General features: G+C 39.6%; 1 protein-coding gene across 1 annotated transcript in view; it reads left to right on the plus strand.

Annotated features, from left to right (window-relative positions):
- Positions 1–22,998, plus strand: part of PRKD1 (protein kinase D1) — a 101,654-nt gene that overhangs the window by 59,823 nt on the left and 18,833 nt on the right. The window contains exons 4-9 of the mRNA XM_081859425.1: positions 8,030–8,161; positions 9,013–9,173; positions 12,684–12,707; positions 17,391–17,598; positions 19,508–19,585; positions 22,526–22,727. Coding sequence (XP_081715551.1) covers positions 8,030–8,161; positions 9,013–9,173; positions 12,684–12,707; positions 17,391–17,598; positions 19,508–19,585; positions 22,526–22,727 — 805 coding nt within the window. The remainder of the gene's footprint in view (positions 1–8,029; positions 8,162–9,012; positions 9,174–12,683; positions 12,708–17,390; positions 17,599–19,507; positions 19,586–22,525; positions 22,728–22,998) is intronic.

Genomic DNA, 22,998 nt, shown 5'->3' on the forward strand with positions numbered 1-22,998 from the left:
AATGTATAACTTGCTGTTAAAATGGAATACACAAGACGAAATGGTTAAATCGGCTATGATAAAGTGGGCACAGGACATTGGGCATAACATTATGTTTGAGGACTGGGAAAGGTTGTGGACCACTGGGCTGAACTTCACCGCATGTAATGCTCTGAAGGAAAATGTAATGAAAATGATATATAGATGGTACATGACCCCAGTTAAACTCGCCAAAATATACCATTCGTCTGATAATAAATGTTGGAAATGTAAAGAAAATGAAGGAACATTCTTTCACCTCTGGTGGACATGCCCTAGGGTGAAGGTCTTCTGGGAAATGATATATAATGAGCTGAAAAAGGTATTTAAATATACCTTCACTAAGAAACCAGAGGCCTTCCTTCTGGGTATTGTCGACCAGAAGGTGTTAAAGAAGGACCGAACATTCTTTATGTATGCAACAACGGCAGCAAGGATACTCATCGCAAAAAACTGGAAAACTCAAGATCTACCCACACTGGAAGAGTGGCAGATGCAGCTGATGGACTATATGCAACTGGCCGAGATGACTGGCAGAATCCGTGATCTGGGAGAAGAGAAGATGGAGGAAGACTGGAAGAAATTCAAGATGTATTTACAAAAACATTGTAATTTGGTTGAATGTTAAGAAGGATGCTAGATTATAAAAAATTGGCCACCATTAAATTAGATTTAAATTTGATGATAAGTGAGACTAAAGAAAATATAAATTTTTTTGGAAGAAGTGCTGGATTATATCTGAATGAGTGGACATGAGATTGCAAACAAGTTGATAATTTGTCTGGAAAAAACTTTTAACGATGTAAATGGGAGCGGGAGACGTGAGGGAGTCCAAAGAATTGATGAAATTATGTTTGTGACAGAAGTAAGACTGTTTATTATTTGTGCATTGATATTTAAAAACTTTAATAAATATTTATAAAAAAAAAGATATAGGAAGAAGGGATAATATATTTAATGTTTCACAGTTACTTTGTGAAACTAGTATAGTGGTACCTCGGGTTAAGAACTTAATTCGTTCTGGAGGTCCGTTCTTAACCTGAAACTGTTCTTAACCTGAGGTACCACTTTAGCTAATTGGGCCTCCCACTGCTGCCGCGCCACCGCCACGTGATTTCTGTTCTCATCCTGAAGCAAAGTTTTTAACCCGAGGTACTATTTCTGGGTTAGCAGAGTCTGTAACCTGAAGCATCTGTAACCTGACGTACCACTGTACTGGGATAAATTGAGGTAACTTGAATGTAATGACATAGTAGGGCACATAGTAAAACAGAGTGAAGGATTCAGTCATAGGCAAATCAGTTTTAAGTTCAACTAGTGTCAATGAAAGATATTTTCTATTGTTATGAATGGGGAATAAATGTGCTTTATTTATAGTACAATTCTACAATGCCTACTCAGAAGGTAATTCCATTGCATTCAATGAAGTTTACTTCCAAGTATGTAGGTACAGTATAGGACTTCAGCCACTGGACTATTCCTCTAATTCAAAATAATCTACAGAGCTTGTTACATTTCTATTTTAAAAGTTCATTTTAAATTATCAAAGAACAATTTGCATTGGCAAATTAAATAAGCCTAGTCCCCCTTATGTAAATGGCTTCTGTGTGATTCCTCTGGGCTATTCTTGGGTTCAGAGATCAGGTGGTGGCATGCATTACATGAACTAATACTTGACTGATAAATGTCCACTGCAGTTTCTTTCATTGCCACCTCTCCTTTTGAAGCCATTGTGAGATGGAAATCACAGTGTAAGTATATTTGCAGAGTACAGATTCCTCTACTCTTCAAAGAGACTGTGTTGGTATCATTTATTTCCCTGAAGAAAAACTCCACAAACTCAGGTTTATGAACATCAGTGGTGCTGAATTTCTAGAAAGAAAGCTGTCAGAGATCTTACCTTCCTAACAAATACAATTAAAGGACAGGAAGCCTCTTCCTGCCTCCATCCCACTTTTGTACTAGCTTTTTGCTTTTTGCTAATTGCTTTGGGGGAAGTGTTTGTATGACCTAAAAGGCACTCATATTGTTTTTTCATATGCTTCGGGGCTCATAATATGTTCTGTATTGAAGCCTTCTTGAACCCTGGTTCATAATAACCCCTGGCCAGTGAATTAAATTATGGAACAGGAGATTTGTAAAAGCTTTAATCTTCTCACAAGTCTATTTGATTTGATTTTTTTTAAAAAAATGTTTTGAGTTTAGTTTCTGTGTGTATGCTGTGTTTTCACATATTCCATAAATGTTCACAAGCGCTGTTTTTATGTCAAGGGTTGTGAGCTGTGCTGACCTCATAATTAATCTGCAGAGAAACTAGCTGTATAAGTTTACAGTTTTAATAGGAGAGGTGCCAATTACTTCATTGCTAGCTGACTTGTAGCAGAAGACTGCAGACTAGGAAGTGATTGTTGTAGAAGTCAGTACTGAAAAAAACAGATTCAAGAATCCATAAGTTCCAAATGGAAAGGGTTTAAGACAACTCAATAATTAAGTTGAATAAGAGCAGTTTCCGTGAATTCCAAGCATTTTATCCAGTGGTGTTCTTTACTGATGAAAGGCTGCTTGATCCATTAGGACTTCCATTAGCAGAAAGAGTGGTGCTACTTTTTGCTGAACCCCCTTTGCAGCTACATCATCCATCTTTTTAATCTGCTCCAGTGGTTTGAGGAACTCACTGAAACAGCATTGTAGGTAGCACAGCAGACTTCAAGAAAAGGAGGAGATACGTAAGGGTCAGCTTCACACCCTCCTTCTGACTAACAGAAGCCTCCACTGGATCAGATAGCCTTCACGCAGCAGAGCAACATTATTTGATATGACCCAGTATAAAAGGAAAAAGAAACACAGTTGCTTGAGTAGCTTGAAAGAGTTACACTAACTAAAGCATTCTTCTTTTTGTTTAGTTTGCATAAGAATCTGAACACAAGCTGCTCTGAAAGGGACCCTGTCTATCAAAACAAATGGGAGCTGTGTATCAGAGAGAGAGAATGTTAATATAATTTATTCTTTCAAAATATAACAAAATGCATTGCTGCCTCTTCTGACTTCAGAACATGATTCAAGATGCTGATTTTGACCCATCAAGCCCTCAGTAGTGTGGCACCTGTGTGGCACAGAGAGAGCATTTTATCCTTTGTTCCATCATGACCTAATAATCAAAACAGAATGGTGTCTTCACTGTCTGAACACAAAAGAAGAAGGTGATGTACACAATACTATTTACTCTATACCCACTAAGCTCCCACCGCTGGTTTTTGAAGCAATATGCGCATGACATTAGCCACTGTATTCTGTAGTTTCTTGAGAAATATTTAAATTGCATTTTTCCCTCAGTTTCATCTGTATTGAAAACTTAGGGCATCTTCACTTTGTAGTTAAACTGAGGTGTGTACACTTGAGACAGCTGCGGTGTGCATGCGGACGACTGTGTATACACAGATGAAAACTTCACAAATAGTTAAGAGGGTGCTTGCATCCCAAACCCTTTCCTCATGCTGGTGTGGACAAACTGGCTGACTTAGAAACACATCAAATCTAACTGATGTGTACAGCAGTGTGCAAATGAAATTTGAAGTGCAGCAGAGTGGGGAAATGACCTTGCTCCATTTTATTTTATTTTTTTTTATAAATATTTATTAACAATTTTTAAATACAATACAAAAGAAGAAACAATATAACATGTATCTTAACATAATTTCTTAACTTCTTTGGACTTCCTCACATCTCCCGCTCCTGCGTTCCTCACCCAAAAACAAAATTTTTCCAGCAATTTATCGCCTTGTTTCCAATCTTATTATCTAATTTTCCCATGTTTTTTCTCTAATTTTAGATATCCTTTGTTCAAATCCTAAAAATTTAAATGTAATCTAATAATTATCCAAAAATTTATCCTTTCTTAAATCTCACTTATCTTCATAACACCATCTAACTTAGTGGTGCCAGATTATTTATGATCTAGCATCCTTCTTAACATTCATACAATTTACAATATTTTTGTAAGTAAATCTTAAATTTCTTCCAATCTTCTTCAACCGTCTCTTCTCCCAGGTCTCGGATTCTGCCGGTCATCTCGGCCAGTTCCATATAGTCTATCAGTTGCATCTGCCATTCTTCCAGTGTGGGTAAATCTTGGGTTTTCCAGTGCTTAGCGACGAGTATCCTTGCTGCCGTTGTTGCATACAAAAAAAATGTTCGGTCCTTCTTTAACACCCTCTGGCCGACAATACCCAGGAGGAAGGCCTCTGGTTTCTTAGGGAAGGTATACTTAAATACCTTTTTCAGCTCATTATATATCATTTCCCAGAAAGCCTTCACTCTAGGGCAGGTCCACCAGAGGTGAAAGAAAGTTCCTTCGCTTACTTTACATTTCCAACATTTATTATCGGACAAATGGTAAATTTTTGCAAGTTTGACTGGGGTCATGTACCATCTGTATATCATTTTCATAACATTTTCTTTCAAAGCATTACATGCAGTGAAGTTCAGCCCAGTGGTCCACAACCTTTCCCAGTCCTCAAACATGATATTGTACCCAATGTCCTGTGCCCACTTTATCATAACCGATTTTACCGTTTCATCTTGTGTGTTCCAATTTAACAGCAAGTTATACATTCTTGAAAGTACCTTAGTCTTAGGTTCTAACAATTCCGTTTCCAGCTTCGATTTTTCCACCTGAAACCCTAACTTTTTGTCAAGTTTAAAAACTTCCTTAATCTGAGCATAGTGTAAACAATCTCGCACTTTATCTTTCATTTTCTCCATACTCTGCAATTTCCAATTATCTCCGTCTTTTTCTAGTATTTCCCAATACTTTGGCCAATTGGCCTCCATATTAAGTCTTTTTCGGGCCTTAGCTTCCAATGGTGAAAGCCACCTTGGAGTTTTATTTTCCAGTAAGTCTTTATATTTTGTCCAGACGTTAAACACTGCTTTTCTGACAATATGGTTCTTGAAAACCTTGTTAATCTTAACCTTGTCATACCATAGATATGCATGCCAACCAAAAGTATTGTTAAAACCTTCTAAATCCAATACATCAGTGTCTTCAAGAAGTAGCCAGTCTTTTAGCCAGCAGAAAGCTGCTGATTCATAATACAACCTTAAGTCTGGCAGGGCAAAGCCCCCTCTTTCTTTCGCATCAGTTAATATCTTAAACTTAATTCTGGGCTTTTTGCCCTGCCAGACAAATTTGGAAATATCTCTCTGCCACTTCCGAAAGCACTCTGTTTTGTCCACAATCTGTAATGTTTGAAACAAAAACAGCATTTTTGGCAGTACATTCATCTTAATAGCAGCAATTCGGCCTAACAAGGAAAGTTTCAATCTTGTCCAACTATCTAAATCTCTCTTAATTTCTGACCAAAATTTCTCATAGTTGTCCTTAAATAGACTCAAGTTTTTTGCTGTTATGTTTACCCCTAGGTATTTTACTTTTTTAACCACATTTAACTCTGTCTCTCTCTGAAACCGTTCTGACTCTGTGACTGAATAGATTGCATCTATCCCATTTTCAAACCCCCGTCCCACTCCCATCCCTTCCAAATTTTTCTTCATGAATTTCCAAGAAATATTATCAAAGGCCTTCTCTGCATCTAGAAAAATTAACACAGCTTTTGTATTGATATTTGTTTGCAGGAGTTCCAAAATATCAATAATGTTCCTTGTGTTAGCAAACAGGTGTCTACCTGGGAGAAAGCCTGCTACCTTGCTCCATTTTAAACTGGTAATAGCTAAAGAGAAAAGCATTCTAGAAGACTGTGGTGCAGTTTTGAAAATCCCTTCCTCTGGGGTACATTGCCAGAATCTGAATAATCTTTTAGAATTGTTGTTAATTATGAGCAAGCAGGAAATAACATATATTTGACTACGTTTTCTGTTTGTAGTTCTCTTAAGCTGTTATTACTACCAGCATTTAAGAAGGTACAGAAGAGAAGTTGAAGTAAATAAACCAATACATAAGTGATTAATGAATGAAAATGAATTTTCTGTTGTCAGAAATGTGTGATGATCATGATCTTAACAATTTAAATGGGATGGGGGGGGAGTTCATGTAAGGGAGGAGAGGAAGGAAGTGTACATGTGCCAGATTGCTGGTGGTGTGCTAGCCTGCAAAGCGTTCCTTACCATTAGAGACCAGGCACTATTACATATATACCAAGTTCACGACTTGTGCTTAGCCCAGCCTTCGCCAACCTGATGTACACTTACTCTCAGACCCAGCCAGCACAGCCAAACTTGCTGGATCTTATGGGAGCTGTAGTCTGTAGTTCAAATCCTTTGGAGGGCACCAGGTTAATCTATCAGCCATAGCCTAGAAATCCCTCCTCCATTTAGCTAGTTGAGAAGATCCAACAGCATTCTTCTTTCTTCATTTATATATATATATATATATATATATATATGCTTTCGTAGATTTTCACGGGTACAGGAATGCAGGTTTTGGTGTCCTCGGGTGTCTTCCCGTGTAAAAGTTGGGGTGTCTAGGCGACGTTTCGATCAGGAGATCCTGCTCTGTTCCAGTAACAAGAAGCCGAAAGCACCAGCCTGAAGATGACGAGTGAGACCTCGTCGAAACGTCGCCTAGACACCCCAACTTTTACACGGGAAGACACCCGAGGACACCAAAACCTGCATATATATATATATATATATATATATATATATATATATATATATATATATATATTTGTTTGCAGTGAAAATTGTTTTGGAGACGGTGGAATAGATGTTTCTTATTGCCAGGCTGAATTTATTTTTATTTTTATTTTAAACTGCACTTTTAACCCTGCAACAGAGTGGTTGATCTGCTTTTCTGTACTTTATAGCACTGTATACTTTTGGAAATGTAACTTTAGCTGGAATGATACAGTTTACGTTCCACATATGCTGCAGAATTTCACTTTTACTGTCCTCTTGAAATAGCAAACCTTTGTTTTATACTTAAGTCAAACAAAGGTCTTAGAACTTAAAGCTCTTGTGCCAAAATGCCTCAGGCATTCTATTGTTTGACAAGTAAGACGCAGTGATAAAGTAAGTTGTAAGTGTAGCACTTATGACTATATGACAGTATTTCCTGATGAATAACCTTTCACATTTATACAATTTATACATTTACACACATACACAACTCAGAAAGTTTTTGCAGAAAGTAAATAAAGGATCACCAGCATCATGCTTGTGAGTGCAATGATCTCCTTCAAGTCTTTCCCAGGTACCTACAAAGCCTCCTGAGTCCCCACCCCCTACTGTCCCCTTAGTCATAAGGTGACATTTTCTCTTCTGTCAAGTTTGTGGAACTGAAGGAGAATGTTGCATATGACTTTGACCTAAATCTCTTAGAAAAATGAATTGCTTCTCTGTGTGCGGTTTCTCTCTTTCTGCCTCTTGAGAGGGGGGTCTAATTGAGAGGGGGAGATAAGTAACCAGAACAGGTGGTGCCCATGACTCTTACTCAATGATATAATTTAATAATGGACCCAAAAAGGTTGGCAAACCCTGCAATTATGAGTTAAAAAAATACAAATTGGCATCTAATTTGCATGAGCAACACAGTACATGATGAAATTTAAGGCACAGAAGGACTGCTTGTCACTATCTTTCCCTGAATATGAATTCTTCTTATGAATGATATAGCCTTCGGTGATTGAGCCTGAAGTATCAATAGATCCTTTCTGCCAAAGTATCCTAGTAGTTGGATAAGGCTTTTAGTAATGTCATAGGGTTGGGATTAGAAATGGATGAAGTTCAATCTAGGATGTAACTGGGGCTTCCATTGGTAACAATAGTTTGGTTTTATATAGAACTCATGATTGAAACCAAAGAAAATCCAGAAATCTTTTCCCAATATGTTTTTTTTTACTCCCTGCTATTATCAGTTTATCTGAGCTAAACCACCTGCTGAAAAAGAGTAGCTTTTTAACGTAGCAATATTAGGCACAGTTAGGCCTCCATAATCATCGTTGTTGTCATCACATTTCATTTTAAACTTTTGGGAAATCTTTTCTTTCACCAGCTTCTGCAACATTTGAAGACTTTCAGATTCGACCCCATGCTCTGTTTGTTCATTCGTACAGAGCACCAGCCTTTTGCGACCACTGCGGAGAAATGCTGTGGGGTCTTGTACGGCAGGGACTCAAATGCGAGGGTGAGTTAAAGATTGGCCTCTGTGCATTTGCAAATAAGTCTCCAGATACATTGCAAGTGATATAAATACTCAAAAATTCTGGGCAGCAACAAAGAAATCAATCAAGTTTAGACCATACAATCATAACCCCCTTCCTTGGAAAATTCTTTATGCTCTCTCTTATTTTATTATGATTAATTCAGTAATAAACCACTTTGAGGTTTTACTACAATCAACTGGTATATAAATTTTGTGAAAATAAATAAATAAGTAGTACTAATTACTACTGAGGTTCATGCTCAGATGTACAATCTCATTCACTTCTGTTGGAGACGTCTGCTTTTATGGGATAAAGAGGCTACAACAGGGGGTGCTGCTGAGGTGGGAGGAAAATCATTAAGCTTGACTTAGGCATGCACATTCAAATGCGCATGCGCATTTGTGCCCACCTAAACCTATCTTTCGCCTGTCCCCATACATGCTGCATGTTTTGGTAGACACAATTGTTCTTTTCCTCTTTCATGTACCATAACCAGGTCATCTCCAACTAAACCATGCTTTCAGTAGACCTACTGAAATGTAGGGAAATGCAAGAAAATGGTCTGCTGGTTGCCATTGTTCACAATGACACCTCCTTTTATCCCTGATCCAAATGTAAGCCAGAGCCATCCTAAGGAAGCACTCTGAGCTGGCTCAGGAAATCAAGGGTTAGTTCCCAACTTACTGAGATACCACCTAAACTCCGCACTGTTGAATAAACTTGCTTATTCAAAAGCAGGCATTTAAGAAATCCTTTCCAAATTACTAGTTTTCATCTGTTGCTTTAGATTGACACAATCTGAAATCAGTATTATTATTTTTTTAATTTTCAGGATGTGGCCTAAACTATCACAAGAGATGTGCATTTAAGATCCCTAACAACTGCAGTTGTGTCCGGAAGAGACGGCTTTCAAATGTTTCCTTGACAGGACTTAGTAATATCAGGACAGTGTCTGCAGAACTTTCACCTACTACTACAGATGAAACTCTCCTGGTACAAAATTTATAAATATTAAACATAGCAGGTTCTATAATAATAAATGAATGACTTTTGAACACTTGATCATTACTTTTCTACAAAAAATATGCATATATATATTTCCAGAAATCTGCACACAGTAATATACCATGAAAAAACCACACCCGTTTTTGTGTGCTAGACTACTGCAACAGGGCTGGCTCAAGACTTTGTCTTGATGATATGAAGAGCAAGATGGAGGTCCCTCCTCTTCTCAAATATAGAAGCTGACTGGACAGATACTGAATTCCACACAGATGGATGCCCTTATCAAACATTCCTTGTGCATAAGGAAGTTCCAGTGTGTACATGAAGCTCTTGTGTATGCATATGCTTCCTTATTCACTGATTTATATAATGGCACCATACATGTCGGCCTGACAGACACCCACACATGGTAAAATTTTAATATAAATGTTAATGTGCAAAATATTGCATGCCATAATCAGCTAGCCTGCCACAGAAAACGAAAGCTAGATTCACTCTTAATCATCTTTTAAAACATCTATTACTTGTGCTTATCATGCTAGACCTAGATAGATTATAGTTTGAACTATTACATTAATAAAAATAACAAGAGATCCCCTCCCTTATCCAAAATACAAACATTGCTCTAAATAAACTCTCATGGGGTTTAAAAAGTAATTACTTATACATTCCACATGTTTTCTTACATGTGCATCTTTCCCATGCATATTTTTTCTCAGTGCACTCCCCACCCCCCAAATACATATTTTACCAACTGAAACTGTTTGAGCTTTCTTTTTCTTATGGAGTCACATTCCATATTTGAGCTGTAATATCCATTAGAACAGAGTCTGTTTATAATATGCCAGCACTAAAAAGCTCCAATAAGAATTACGAGCACCCACTGTCTTAGCAAAGTCTGAAGAATAATAAGGTTTAAAAAACCCTCTGGTGTAATTCCTGTTCTCTTAATGTGATATGTTGCTACTTAGTTGCATGCATGATTAAGTAACGTAGCAACGCAGCCTCTGGATACACAGTGCCCAGTCCAATAAATAAGGTCACTACAGAAGTGTTGTCAGCATTCTTTTCATATCTTTTGGGGGTGCATAATAATTTTCAGTGAATTTCAGTGGTCTTAGCGATGGAGGTTCAGTGGTCTTAGCACTGGAGCTGCTGTTGTTGTTTAGTCATTTGGTCGTGTCCGACTCTTCGTGACCCCATGGACCAGAGCACACCAGGCACTCCTGTCTTCCACTGCCTCCCGCGGTTTGGTCAAACTCATGCTGGTAGCTTCGAGAACACTGTCCAGCCATCTCGTCCTCTGTCGTCCCCTTCTCCTAGTGTCATCAATCTTTCCCAGCACCACTGGAGCTGCACCCGGGTTCAAATCCCCATTCAGGCACACACATTCATTGGGTTGGCCTTGCTATACTATTGACTCTTCCCAATCAGTTAACAGCAGGACCTGCGAGAGGAACTTGCTGACAGGAATTGCTGTGGAAAGGAGAGCGCTACATCTCAGTAGAGCAAAGGCTTTACCTACAGAAGGCATCAGATGACCAGATACAAGAGAGAACGGGCTTTCCTAAGCTTTAATAGTTGCATGATAATCTTCACAGGCTGCAATTTTAATTTTTTTCTCTTCTACACAACTATTAAAGCTGTAGGAGCTCTGTCCACCCTTTGCATCTGGTCACACCATGAAGGCTCTAGGTTCATTCCCTGGCAACTCGGGATAGCAGGATTGTAAAATACCCCCTTTTCTCTGATGCCTTAGAGAGTCATTGGTCATCAAAAGTAGGCTATAGGCTACTAGGGTAGATGAGAAAATTAGTGGACTTGCTTTATCTCTGTACGGAGATAAAGATAAAATCTTATAAAGCACACTGCACTTCGAAAGTGAGATGTAAGAATAATAAAAAACAATTATAATAATTAATACACAGAGAACTAAAGAGCTGTGGGGCAAGCCCAGGGGCTTAAGGACACTTACTAGGATTTTGTCGTCTTCTTAAGCAGCAGGGTCACAATCTGCCTTTAAATATTTCCTCCATGTCCAAAATGATTTACTACTGTGACAAATCAGAAGCTCACAGTCCTCAACACATGGAAGTACCTGCAATGTTCCTTGGACATTTCCAACAATAGTTGGGATTTATCACTGGGATGTAGTGTTTGAAGAAGAAGAAATTTCACTAGACAATCTCAAGCTCTTTGGCTTGGTCAAAGGGGCTGACACATTTACACAACACAAATTGCTGTCTTTCACTACAGGACTTATAACAGATTTATTGGCAATTCAAGTGGCAGTAAGGCCATAACCTAAATAAGAATGTGTAAACATTTGCATTGGCACCTTTGAAGAGTTCAGAAAGTCCCACTGTAAGACATATTTTGTGAGATTGTGCCAGCATAGCTCTTGGGGCACTTCATACAAAGTGCTTTTGTTCTGATGCAGGAAATCTTAAGTGTGGGTGAGACATTACTTTCTTACATCTTTCTCATGTGATACGTGACAAGAAAACAACGGGGGGGAAATGATTCTTGCTTTAAAATTGTGCATTTAAATGTATATTCAAAACATTTTATCTGTGTTGTGAATACCAGTCAAGTATTATTAATTGAAGTTCTATTATTTGAAAATTTTCAGTTGATTCCACAAAGGCAAGGACACCCAAAAATGGCAAACTGCCTTTATCAGTGTATCATGGTAGCACCTGATAACCATGATAGCAAAGACAGGAGTGACTCTGGGATAATATTTGACAAGTCCATTTGCAAATATTTTTTAAAGCTTCAGGACAGATTTCATTTTAGGACAAGCTCAGTCTTCTAAGATAAGTTTAGAGGCAAACTTCATCTAGACAAAAACAATAAAACTAGATATTATTTACTTACAGTTCAATAAATGTGTAATCCTATGCATGTCTGCTCAGAAGTAATTTCTGTTGAGTTCAATGGGACTTATTTCCATGTAATTTTGTACAGATTTGTAGCTTTTGATCATATAAAAAATGCCTATCTATATCTCCTAGATATGCCACCATCCAAACACAAGAAGGGAAGTATCAGTAGGTTTGAAGAAGTACACAAATCAGTAGTGGGGTTGGGAAGACTATAGCTCCTAGTTGGAATAGGGGCATTCCATACTTCTACGTTTTGCAGGTCCCATTTGTTGGAAGTACATACAAATAACAGTGGGATTAATCATCTTTTTTTGTAATCCAAAGGTTGTATACATTTTGTTTTTGACAATTTTTGAAAGTTGTTTTCATTACTAAATAGTCTAACCCTCTGAATCTTATTTGAAGCCCCAAAGGCAACATAGAAATATTTAAAATAAGCAAACAAATATAATAGAAGTTTGAACAAATAATGGTGTTGGTAGATAAATGCAGGCTGGTTAAACGTTTTTGTTTTTATTTGAAGAATTGAACTTTATATTTGTTTCCCAAATAACATGGCTTTATGTTTTGTTTTTCTCTGTTTGTTTTGACTGTGGTCTTCCTTATCTAGATTCCTACAAGCCCTAGCTTTGAGGTATGTACTTCTTTTATACTCCTAATATGGCTAAATGGTAAATGCTTAGCAATTCAAATTTTGCAGTGAATTAATTTCATAATGAAAGTAGCGCTGTGCCACATTTCTTTCATTTGGAAATGTGGTCATACTTTTCATGTATTTTGATCTTAAAATGTATTTTCAACCCCAAAATGAGAAGTTCAGACGCTCTTTTGTAGTTCAGTCTTGGGTGATCTCCAACTAACCCGTTCTCAGAGTTGACTCACTGAAATCATAGGAACACAAGAAGTCTGACCATTGGACTATTCTAGTTCATTAACATCCACACTCACTGGCAATGGCTCAAGCTTGGCTGTAAAGGATAAAATATTCCTTTGCAGGCACATTTTGAATTCAAACCACACCAGTAAAAGAACTCTGTGGGTTTTGAAGTCACTTTAATACCCGCTTTCGGCAGAAATCAGCTATCTCTCAGGAGTTTAACTGTTCACAAAAGGGCTTGAAGTTACCACTGCTAAGTTGCCTGGGTCCATGAAAACTCTCAAGCTACCGTATTTTTCGCTCTATAACATGCACCTGACCATAACACGCACGTAGTTTTTAGAGGAGGAAAACAAGAAAAAAATATTCTAAACGAAACAGTGGATGTATGATTTTTGTGGTTCATGCTGTGGCCACAGACATGTGATCTGACGGTGAGTTTGGGGTAGCCCAATGCAAAAATCCTGAGGATCCATGTGGATCCATGCTTTGTAACCATGTTTTTGCGCCATTGCGGCCCCATGAAACAGTGGGTGCGTGTGTTTTTTGGTGCAGGCTGTAGCCATGGATATGCTATGTGATCTGATGGTGAATTTGGGGTGACCTAGTGCAAAAATCCTGAGGATCCATGTGGATCCGTGCTTTGTAACCATGTTTTAAGTGGGGAGGGAAGGAAAAGAACTCAAGGGACAAGGAGCACGCGTGGGGGGTGTGGAGAAGGATGCTGCTAATAATGCAGGAGAGGCTCCTCTCTGGCTTTGCTCCTTTAGAACAAGCAGGCACTGTGTCTCTCCCTCCTCGGCAAGGAAACCATGATAGTAACCACTCTGAGACAAATCAAGAAAAATTGCGACCAACTCTCTCCCCCAACAAGCGCAGTGAGGTCAAAACACACACACACGCAGAGAGAGAACTGGCCCTAAAGTCGCAGGGCGCTGGAAGTCGCAGAGGCGCTGGGGGAGTGAACGGGAAGCAAGAGAAGGAGAAGGAGCCCTCACACACAGAGAGACACACAGAGTGTCGATTCTAAAGTCGCAGGGGCGCAGGGAGAGTGAACGGGAAGCAAGAGAAGGAGAAGGAGCCCTCACACACACAGACACACAGAGTGTCAATTCTAAAGTCGCAGGGGCGCAGGGAGAGTGAACGGGAAGCAAGAGAAGGAGAAGGAGCCCTCTCTCACACACAGACACACAGAGTGTCAATTCTAAAGTCGCAGGGGCGCAGGGAGAGTGAACGGGAAGCAAGAGAAGGAGAAGGAGCCCTCTCACACACACAGACACACAGAGTGTCAATTCTAAAGTCGCAGGGGCGCAGGGAGAGTGAACGGAAGCAAGAGAAGGAGAAGGAGCCCTCTCTCACACACACAGACACACAGAGTGTCAATTCTAAAGTCGGAGGGAGAGCGCAGGGGCGCAGGGAGAGTGAACGGGAAGCAGGAGGAGGAGAACGATAGCTCAAGCACACACACACACAGCCCCTACAGTGGCTAATCCAAAATCGGACAGCAAAAAACTGCAGGCAGGGACAGAGAGCACGGGGTTGTTTTAAAGCAGCCAACCCTGCTCTGCTTCTCTCCCTCCTCCCGGCTAGGCTGGCTGAAAAGCTTTGCTGCTACTTAGCAGCTCAGTGGGGAGGAGAGAGGAACATAGAGGACGGGGTTGCTTTAAAGCAGCCAACCCCGCTCTGCTTCTCTCCCTCCTCCCCGGCTCCGCTAGCTGACAGGAGCCGCTTACACCCGCTTTGCTGTTTCAAAGCGAGCCACAGACTCCTCACAACTGCAGCAGATTCCCCCGCCATCTGTAGGCATTCGCTCCATAACACGCACAGACATTTCCCCTTACTTTCTAGGAGGAAAAATCTGCGTGTTATGGAGCGAAATTTACGGTATATAGATATGTACATGTGGTTGGTGCTCTTTTTCAAACAGCAGCTCTGAAGCTGGGGCAGGGGCAAGCAACCCTATGTAAAGCTGGGGCAGGGGCAAGCAATTACCTCCTTTGCCTGTATAAGTCATATGTTCAGTCTATGACATCTCCAGTTAGAAAAGACATTGGAGAGCTCCTGCTATATGTTTGTATGACGTGTGTGTGTGTATCTGTGTGTTGGCTGTTTTTTTATAAGTAAAACCCACAAACGGCTGCTTAAAATAAAAAAAATATAATTTCCAACAATAATAAAGTAGTATACAATTAAAGGCTCCTGCAAAGCTCACAACTTTAATGAAACCACTGATAATAAATAACCAAAAACAAAAACAGCATTTTCAACCAACCCAAGAAGTTCAATAGCAGCACAGAACATCGCTCCCAAATTTTCGTTGTTGTTTAGTCGTTTAGTCGTGTCCGACTCTTCGTGACCCCATGGACCAGAGCACTCCACGCACTCCTATCTTTCACTGCCTCCTGCAGTTTGGTCAGACTCCCAAATAAGCCAGTAAAAATAAATAGGTGGTAGCTTCACAGAGGTCAGGTGGCAGTGAATTCCTATGATGTGGGGCCACTACTGATAACTTCCTCTTGTGCCTACCAATTTTACTGGTCTTAGTAGTGGACAAGTGGCTCCGTCTTGATCTTATGGTATGTGTGTAGGCAGTCCTTCAAACAGCTCTGACTCAAGTTTTTAAAGGTAGTATTTTAAAAATATTAATATTTTAATAGACATCATAAAATAGTCTCTCCAGGCATATTCCAGGCTTGTAAGTCCTAAATGAACCAAGTAAAAGAGAGAACAGACAAGCCATTGTTGCTATTTAGCAGCTGTCACTCTCTTATTTCAATCAATATTTCAATTCATCCACAAAGACCTTGCTGTTGTCATGTAGAAGCAGATGCCATTGCTTTAGGTGCATTGTAGCTTCTGTTAGCCTACCCAGATCTCTTTAGCTACCTTTTTAATTTTGTTGTTAAAAAAGGACACAAAGCTGAAACCTCTTTTAAAATTTGATTTTCTCCTAAATTGTACCGAAGGCAACGTAGCTTGCTTATTTTTAATCACGTAAGTACAATACAGCCTGCCTAATAATATTTTTATTGCTTGGGTTGAATCAGCTTTACTGAAACAGCTGGGCAGCTGCCCAATTAAATATCTGCACATGCGAAACCTTCTTAGGATTTGCAGAAGGTGCTTAAAATACAGTGCTGTCCAGTCTAAAAGCAATATACTTGTTGAGAAATAATTGTACTGATTTGCTTAGTGCCTGGAGGGGTTGCTGGCTTCTGTAGTTTCCATAATGTAATCTAGTTAAGCAATTGTTTCCTGGTAAGTGTCCAGGCTTCCTGAGTCAGGAATCTGGCTGGCTACCCGGAAAAAAAAAATTATTCACATCTCTCTTTAACTAACCACCAACACATTGGATAAAGAAGTATGAGTCCAGAGCAGTGGACCTTACTTTTAGCAGGCATTTTTACAATAAATTTGTATTTTCTGAGAAAAGCCTTAGTTCTTGCCCTACATTGTTAGAATCATAGAACAGTAGAGTTGGAAGGAACCCCAAGGGTCATCTAGTCTAACCCCCTGCCAAGCAGGAATGTCAGCTAAAGCATCCATGACAGATGACCATCCAACCTCTGCTTGAAAACCTCCAAGGAAAGAGAATCTACAAAACTCCATCCAATGACAAAGGTGGTATTTTGCAGCTGTCACCCAGCTTAAAAAAAAAAAAAAAAACTTAGCTAATTGTGTTTATAATTGATTTATTACTTACTCAATTAATGCATAAATTTGCATGTGTTAAGGAAGAGTAAAAAGCATATCTCATTTTAAAGTATACTGAGTCAATCCGTTCTGGGGAAGAAATGTAATGCAAAAATAGCAACTGTGCACCTAGTCCTTCAGCAACGCCCAAGACTTTCCCGTGCCCCGACATTTATTGGTACCACACTTCCCTGAAGTTTGATTTTCACAACAAAAGCTGCCATGGAAGGTGAGGGCAGTGACAAGCCCATGCAATGGCTAGATAGATAAAGATATAGATAAAACACACATGTGCACATATGATATACGATATATGATACGATACGATATATGATACGATACGATATACGATATCTTTATTGTCATTGTCCCATGCAGAACAATGAAATTGAAAACTACATAAAAATACTACAAAACTACATAAAACTACTACAAAACTACATAAAACATTCAAAACCCCCTAAAAACTCTGAAACCCCATTTTAAAATACACTATACTATAGAGACTCCTTATGCTGCGTTTAGAACCAGAATTGCATTTGCGTAGAAACTGTTTCTCATGCGGCTAGTCCTGGCCTTTATAAGCCTGTACCTTCTTCCAGAAGGCAGAAGCTGGAAGAGATCATTTCCGTGTGTACTATGCACACACGCACAGCCAAATTTGAATGTACAAGGTATATGTTTGTTAAAAACAGCGTCTGCTAAAATGACTTTTTAAACATCTGCCTCCATATATGCACATTCTAGCAAAAATCACCTCCGGAGTCTTTTGGGAGAGAGAAGAGATCCAATTCACAGTCATACATTGGGCGACCTATTCAACTTGACAAGATTTTGCTTTCCAAGGTTAAAGTGCCTCATACGTTTGTGATCCATTCATATACACGGCCAACGGTCTGTCAGTATTGTAAGAAGCTACTCAAGGGACTTTTTAGACAGGGATTGCAATGCAAAGGTAAGTGTATTTAAGAACTCAGAGGAGCTCTGTCATATGCTTCCAAGAATTCCAGTTATGTATTTTTAAAAGTTCATATGTATGTTTTTGTTTTGCTGCTGCTACTTATGGGGTTGGATCCAGAGATAAGTGCACGCAGAAGTTGCCTCTGCCTAATCTTGGGGGATCCCCTTCCCCCATGCCAAGCCATCACATGCAACAAGAACCCTGACCTATGGCAAGGATGGGAGGCTGCTGAGGGTGGAAGGAGGGATGAGAAAGTCCATTTCTGCCAGTTCCTTTCTGCGCTCTTCAGAAGAACTGTGTGGGACATGGAAGCATTAGACCACAACTTCTGGAAACCCTACTGTATCAATTATGACTTTAGAAATTTCACCATATATTGACCACAGACTCATCTGACATTGACTATAGCCACAGGACGCAGAAAACAAGAATTTTTTTTAAAAAATGAAAACATGAAGTTTTGAGCATTCATGCAGAATGGTGGATTGCACACAGCTTTGATAATACTGCTCTCATCATTAGTGGGCGTGACCTTTGGCAATCAAATCAGCTGCCAAAGTAAGGCTTCAGTTCATTGACCCATGAAGATAATACAAAAATATACAGAAATATGCAAGGCTTCCATATACCTTCCTGGACCAAAACCTCCTAAGGAAAAGATGCTCTTCTTGAGAACCTTATTTACACAACATTCTGCTTTTTCTGTTTATATATAATCTGTGAGTAATGTGATTCTGCAGGGGTGCAGAAAAAGCACAGTATGTGGAATTTGGCATAGAATACAGCTCAGAATTTCAGCTTTAAGCTGTAAACAAACCCTCCATATTTTTTGGCCTTTATATCTGTAAAAATATGCTTGAAACTGAATGTGCAATGCCTATTGAGATCTCAGTAGTGGGCAGGCAGCTGCAGGCTCAGTAATAAAACCAGTGACTACTTGTCCCAGGTAACCAGGACAAAGTACAGAAAGCATCTTCTAAAGACATATTTTTTTCCAAGGCTTTCCTAGACCCCCTAAGATTGGATGCTTTTATAATATCTGCTATTATGTGGCTTTTGTAATACTGTTTTACTGGTATTTAAGTTGTATCTCTGTTTTTATGATACTCTTTTATTGCTTTTCTTTTGCATTTTTGGATACTGCTCAGAGGTATTTAAATGTTGAATCATGTAGAAATACTTTCAATTAAATGAATAAAAAGATGCAGATTACAGAGTTCAGATTTTTTGTGCAGATTTTCCCCCCTCTGGAGGTATAGATGTGGCTAAATGGCATTTTTGTTAAAATATGGCATCGTTTTTTAAAAAAAGTATTCAAATAAATATCCTGATGACTGACACCCTCCAACTACGTATATAGATTTATGGGAAAGTATGCTGTATTCTGGGGGAGGGGTGGGAGGGGGAAAAACCAATTGTTTTGATAATGTCATGCTTATTTCCTGTTTCTTGAAAATTATTAATAATAATAATTTTTTTTTATATAGAAAGGAAGAAAAATGTCATTCTGTATACTGACTCATGTAAGATACAATGTCAAACCACATTTGGTGTTGTGTGAATAAGTCCTATCATTCAGCCGGAAAAGTAGGGTTTGCATTTGCCCTTCAACCTAGGATCAAACCATGTTTTGCAGTCCTGGTTCATGGGGAAAATGCAAACCAAACTTTGCAGAATTGGACACAACGGAAGGGAAGTGGGGAATTGCAAGTGCAGGTTTTGTAAGCCTGAGGTCCACCCCACGCTTGTTTATGTTAGCACCAAAGCAGAGTTTGGAATTACGATCAAACCAAAAGAGACCATCTTACAATGATCTTTTGTTATATGCTGCAATGTACAAATCTTGACACCTGTTGATGTCACAGTATCATTAGCTGAAATTATGCATCTTATCTTTAATTAGATTGCAGGTTCAACTGTCACAAACGCTGTGCACCCAAAGTGCCAAATAATTGCCTTGGGGAAGTGGCCATTAATGGAGGTAAGTTGCATTGAAGGCTATAGCAATGCATGTTCTAAAAGCCTATTGCATAGAGAGAAGACACTTAGAAGTAGATGAGGGGTTATTTTTAAAGAAAAGTCATAGGTTGCATTATACACTTGTACCCTAAAATATTAATTGAGAATGAGCTGTCAATATGATGCTTTAAAATGTGACAAAGTGAGCATATTTATTAGACTTCCTGAGTTATAAAGAATAGAAAACCAAGGCAGGTTAAGTTTGGAACATGTGAGTCTTCTACTTTATCTATGTACGTAAGTAGTTGCTTCTTTTATAAAGGCAGAGAAGGAGGGGCATATACAGTGGTGCCCCACAAGACGAATGCTTCGCAAGACGAAAAACCCGCTAGACGAAAGGGTTTTCCGTTTTTCGAGGCGCTTTGCAAGACAAATTTCTCTATGGGCCTGCTTCACAAGACAAAAACGTCTTGCGAGTCTTGCGATTTTTTTCGGCCCCCCCCCCTTTTTCTAAGCCGCCAAGCCGCTAAGCCGCTAAGCCGCTAAGCCGCTAATAGGGTTGCTTCGCAAGACGAAAAAACCGCAAGACGAAGAGACTCGTGGAACGGATTCTTTTCGTCTTGCGAGGCACTACTGTACCTGAATCTCATGTCAGACAATCTAGGAAGAGGAATACAATATTTCTTATATATAAATGTGTGACTGTGTTCTGGACAACTACAAAGAGGGGAGAAGGGGTGCCTCTTCCTACCCCCCCCCCCTTCTCCAGTGTCTGGTAACATTCCATCATGACAAAAAAGGTCCCACTGGCCCTTTGAAAATGTAGTTTTATACCTAGAGAAAACTTTAGGAATCCTAAAACTTGCCTCTTCTTTGAGATAAGTATTGAACGTCCCATAAAAGCTCATATCTGAGCCTCGGATAAGCAAGTTTCACCAGCATCTCTAGATGGGCATTTTGCTTGCATACATTTAGATTCATTTAGTGTTCTATCCCCAGTTGAAGTTCCCTAGAACCGATTGTGTACTCTTGCTCTGTGTGTAGGCAGTCCTTTCTGTGAAAGCAAGCTCTCATATGCCACTGTTAGAAAGAGAACCATTTCTCCTTGCCTTGGTGGAGGTTGTTATGCCTGCCAAATCCTTGTCTTAGGGAAGTGCCTCGCAGGAAACGACAGAAGAGTGTTTGTCACCGAGGATTGTCATCCATCCAAGGATTACACAAATGTTTATTAAAAGTTCATTCCATAGGTGGGAAGCAAGATTGGTAGAATTATAAATAAGCAAGGATCATTGGGGAAAGACTCAACAATTTCCTCCTGGCACAAAACGTGTATCAGCAGATAGAAATGAAACTAGAGAACTGGCCCTATTCCACCAGTGTGATGTTATTTCTGGATAAAGCATAAAAGAAAATGCACTGGCACACTCAGCTGCAATGTTCTAGATTCACTTTTGATGCTTAGAAAAATGCTATTTTTAAGAAAGTTGAGAAGTGTTTGAAGCCCATATTCCAGTATTACATGCTGTAATTAATACAGTTTTGCATTTTCAACATTTTCCTCTGTGCTATTTGCTTTGCTTTGTGGGAATTTTTCTAAAGCTTTTGTTTAGTTGTTGTTTAGTCGTGTCTGACTCTTCGTGACCCCATGGACCAGAGCACGCCAGGCACTCCTATCTTCCACTGCCTCCCGCAGTTTGGTCAGACTCATGTTTGTAGCTTCGAGGACACCGTCCAACCATCTCGTCCTCTGTCGTCCTCTTCTCCTTGTGCCCCCAATCTTTCTCAACATCAGGGTCTTTTCCAGGGAGTCTTCTCTTCTCATGAGGTGGCCAAAGTACTGGAGTCTCAGCTTCAGGATCTGTCCTTCCAGTGAGTACTCAGGGCTGATTTCCTTCAGAATGGATAGGTTTGATCTTCTTGCAGTCAATGGGACTCTCAAGAGTCTCCTCCAGCACCATAATTCAAAAGCATCAATTCTTCGGCGATCAGCCTTCTTTATGGTCCAGCTCTCACTTCCATACATCACTACTGGGAAAACCATGGCTTTAACTATACGGACCTTTGTTGGCAAGGTGATGTCTCTGCTTTTTAAGAAACTATCTAGGTTTGCCATCGCCTTTCTCCCAAGGAGCAGGCTTCTTTTAATTTCGTGACTGCTGTCACCATCTGCAGTGATCATGGAGCCCAAGAAAGTAAAATCTCTCACTGCCTCCATTTCTTCCCCTTCTATTTGCCAGGGGGTGATGGGACCAGTGGCCATGGTTTTTTGATGTTGAGCTTCAGACCATATTTTGCGCTCTCCTCTTTCACCCTCATTAAAAGGTTCTTTAATTCCTCCTCACTTTCTGCCATCAAGGTTGTGTCATCTGCATATCTGAGGTTGTTGATATTTCTTCCGGCAATCTTAAGTCCAGCTTGGGATTCATCCAGCCCAGCCTTTCACATGATGAATTCTGCATATAAGTTAAATAAGCAGGGAGACAATATACAGCCTTGCTGTACTCCTTTCCCAATTTTGAACCAATCAGTTGTTCCATATCCAGTTCTAACTGTAGCTTCTTGTCCCGCATAGAGATTTCTCAGGAGACAGATGAGGTGATCAGGCACTCCCATTTCTTTAAGAACTTGCCATAGTTTGCTGTGGTCGACACAGTCAAAGGCTTTTGCATAGTCAGTGAAGCAGAAGTAGATGTCTTTCTGGAACTCTCTAGCTTTTTCCATTTTTCTAAAGCTTTAGCTGTTAGTTAAAAGAAACTTCTCCATCGCATTCTGAATACACTAGACATTTTTTTTAAAATTTTCAGTAGATTTCTCAAAGCTATTTTAGAATTAAAGTCTTGCTTGTTTGCTGGAAAAGCTCTTTTAGAAGCAGCATTCATATCTACGAGCTTAGTTTCATGCCAGAGTTAACACTGGATCTGTTTTTAAGGCTTTCACAATAACGTGGTCAAAATAATTCCAGATTTGCTTAGCCCGGGTGCTGAGTCTGATGTTGTCATGGAAGAGGGAAGTGATGACAACGACAGTGAAAGAAACAGTGGACTCTTGGATGAAATGGAGGAATCTGTGGGTCATGATGCTGAGATGGCAATCATGAACCAAAATGACAATGGAGAAATGCAGGATGCTGATCCTGACCAGGATGAGAGTAATAGGATGATCAGGTGAGTTTTTGCACAGCACATGGTTGAACTTGTTTCCACTGTTACCTCTGCTAGCTATAACTGTCAATATATCACCCTAGGAGTAAGGTGATAGGTTTCACCTCTTTTGAAACTTAACATGGCACTAAAAATTTAGTGTCTCCTGCAAATATTAGTGTATAAGAATAGATGTGGAAAAATGCAGATCTAAAAGTCCAACCCACACATTTGCACCCCTGTGTAATGCCCTTGTTGTGCCAGAATAATGCTACAGTTTGTAACCAGAGCCGTG

Source organism: Podarcis erhardii (genome assembly GCF_964252035.2).
Source record: "Podarcis erhardii genome assembly, chromosome: 1".
Taxonomy (NCBI): domain Eukaryota; kingdom Metazoa; phylum Chordata; class Lepidosauria; order Squamata; family Lacertidae; genus Podarcis; species Podarcis erhardii.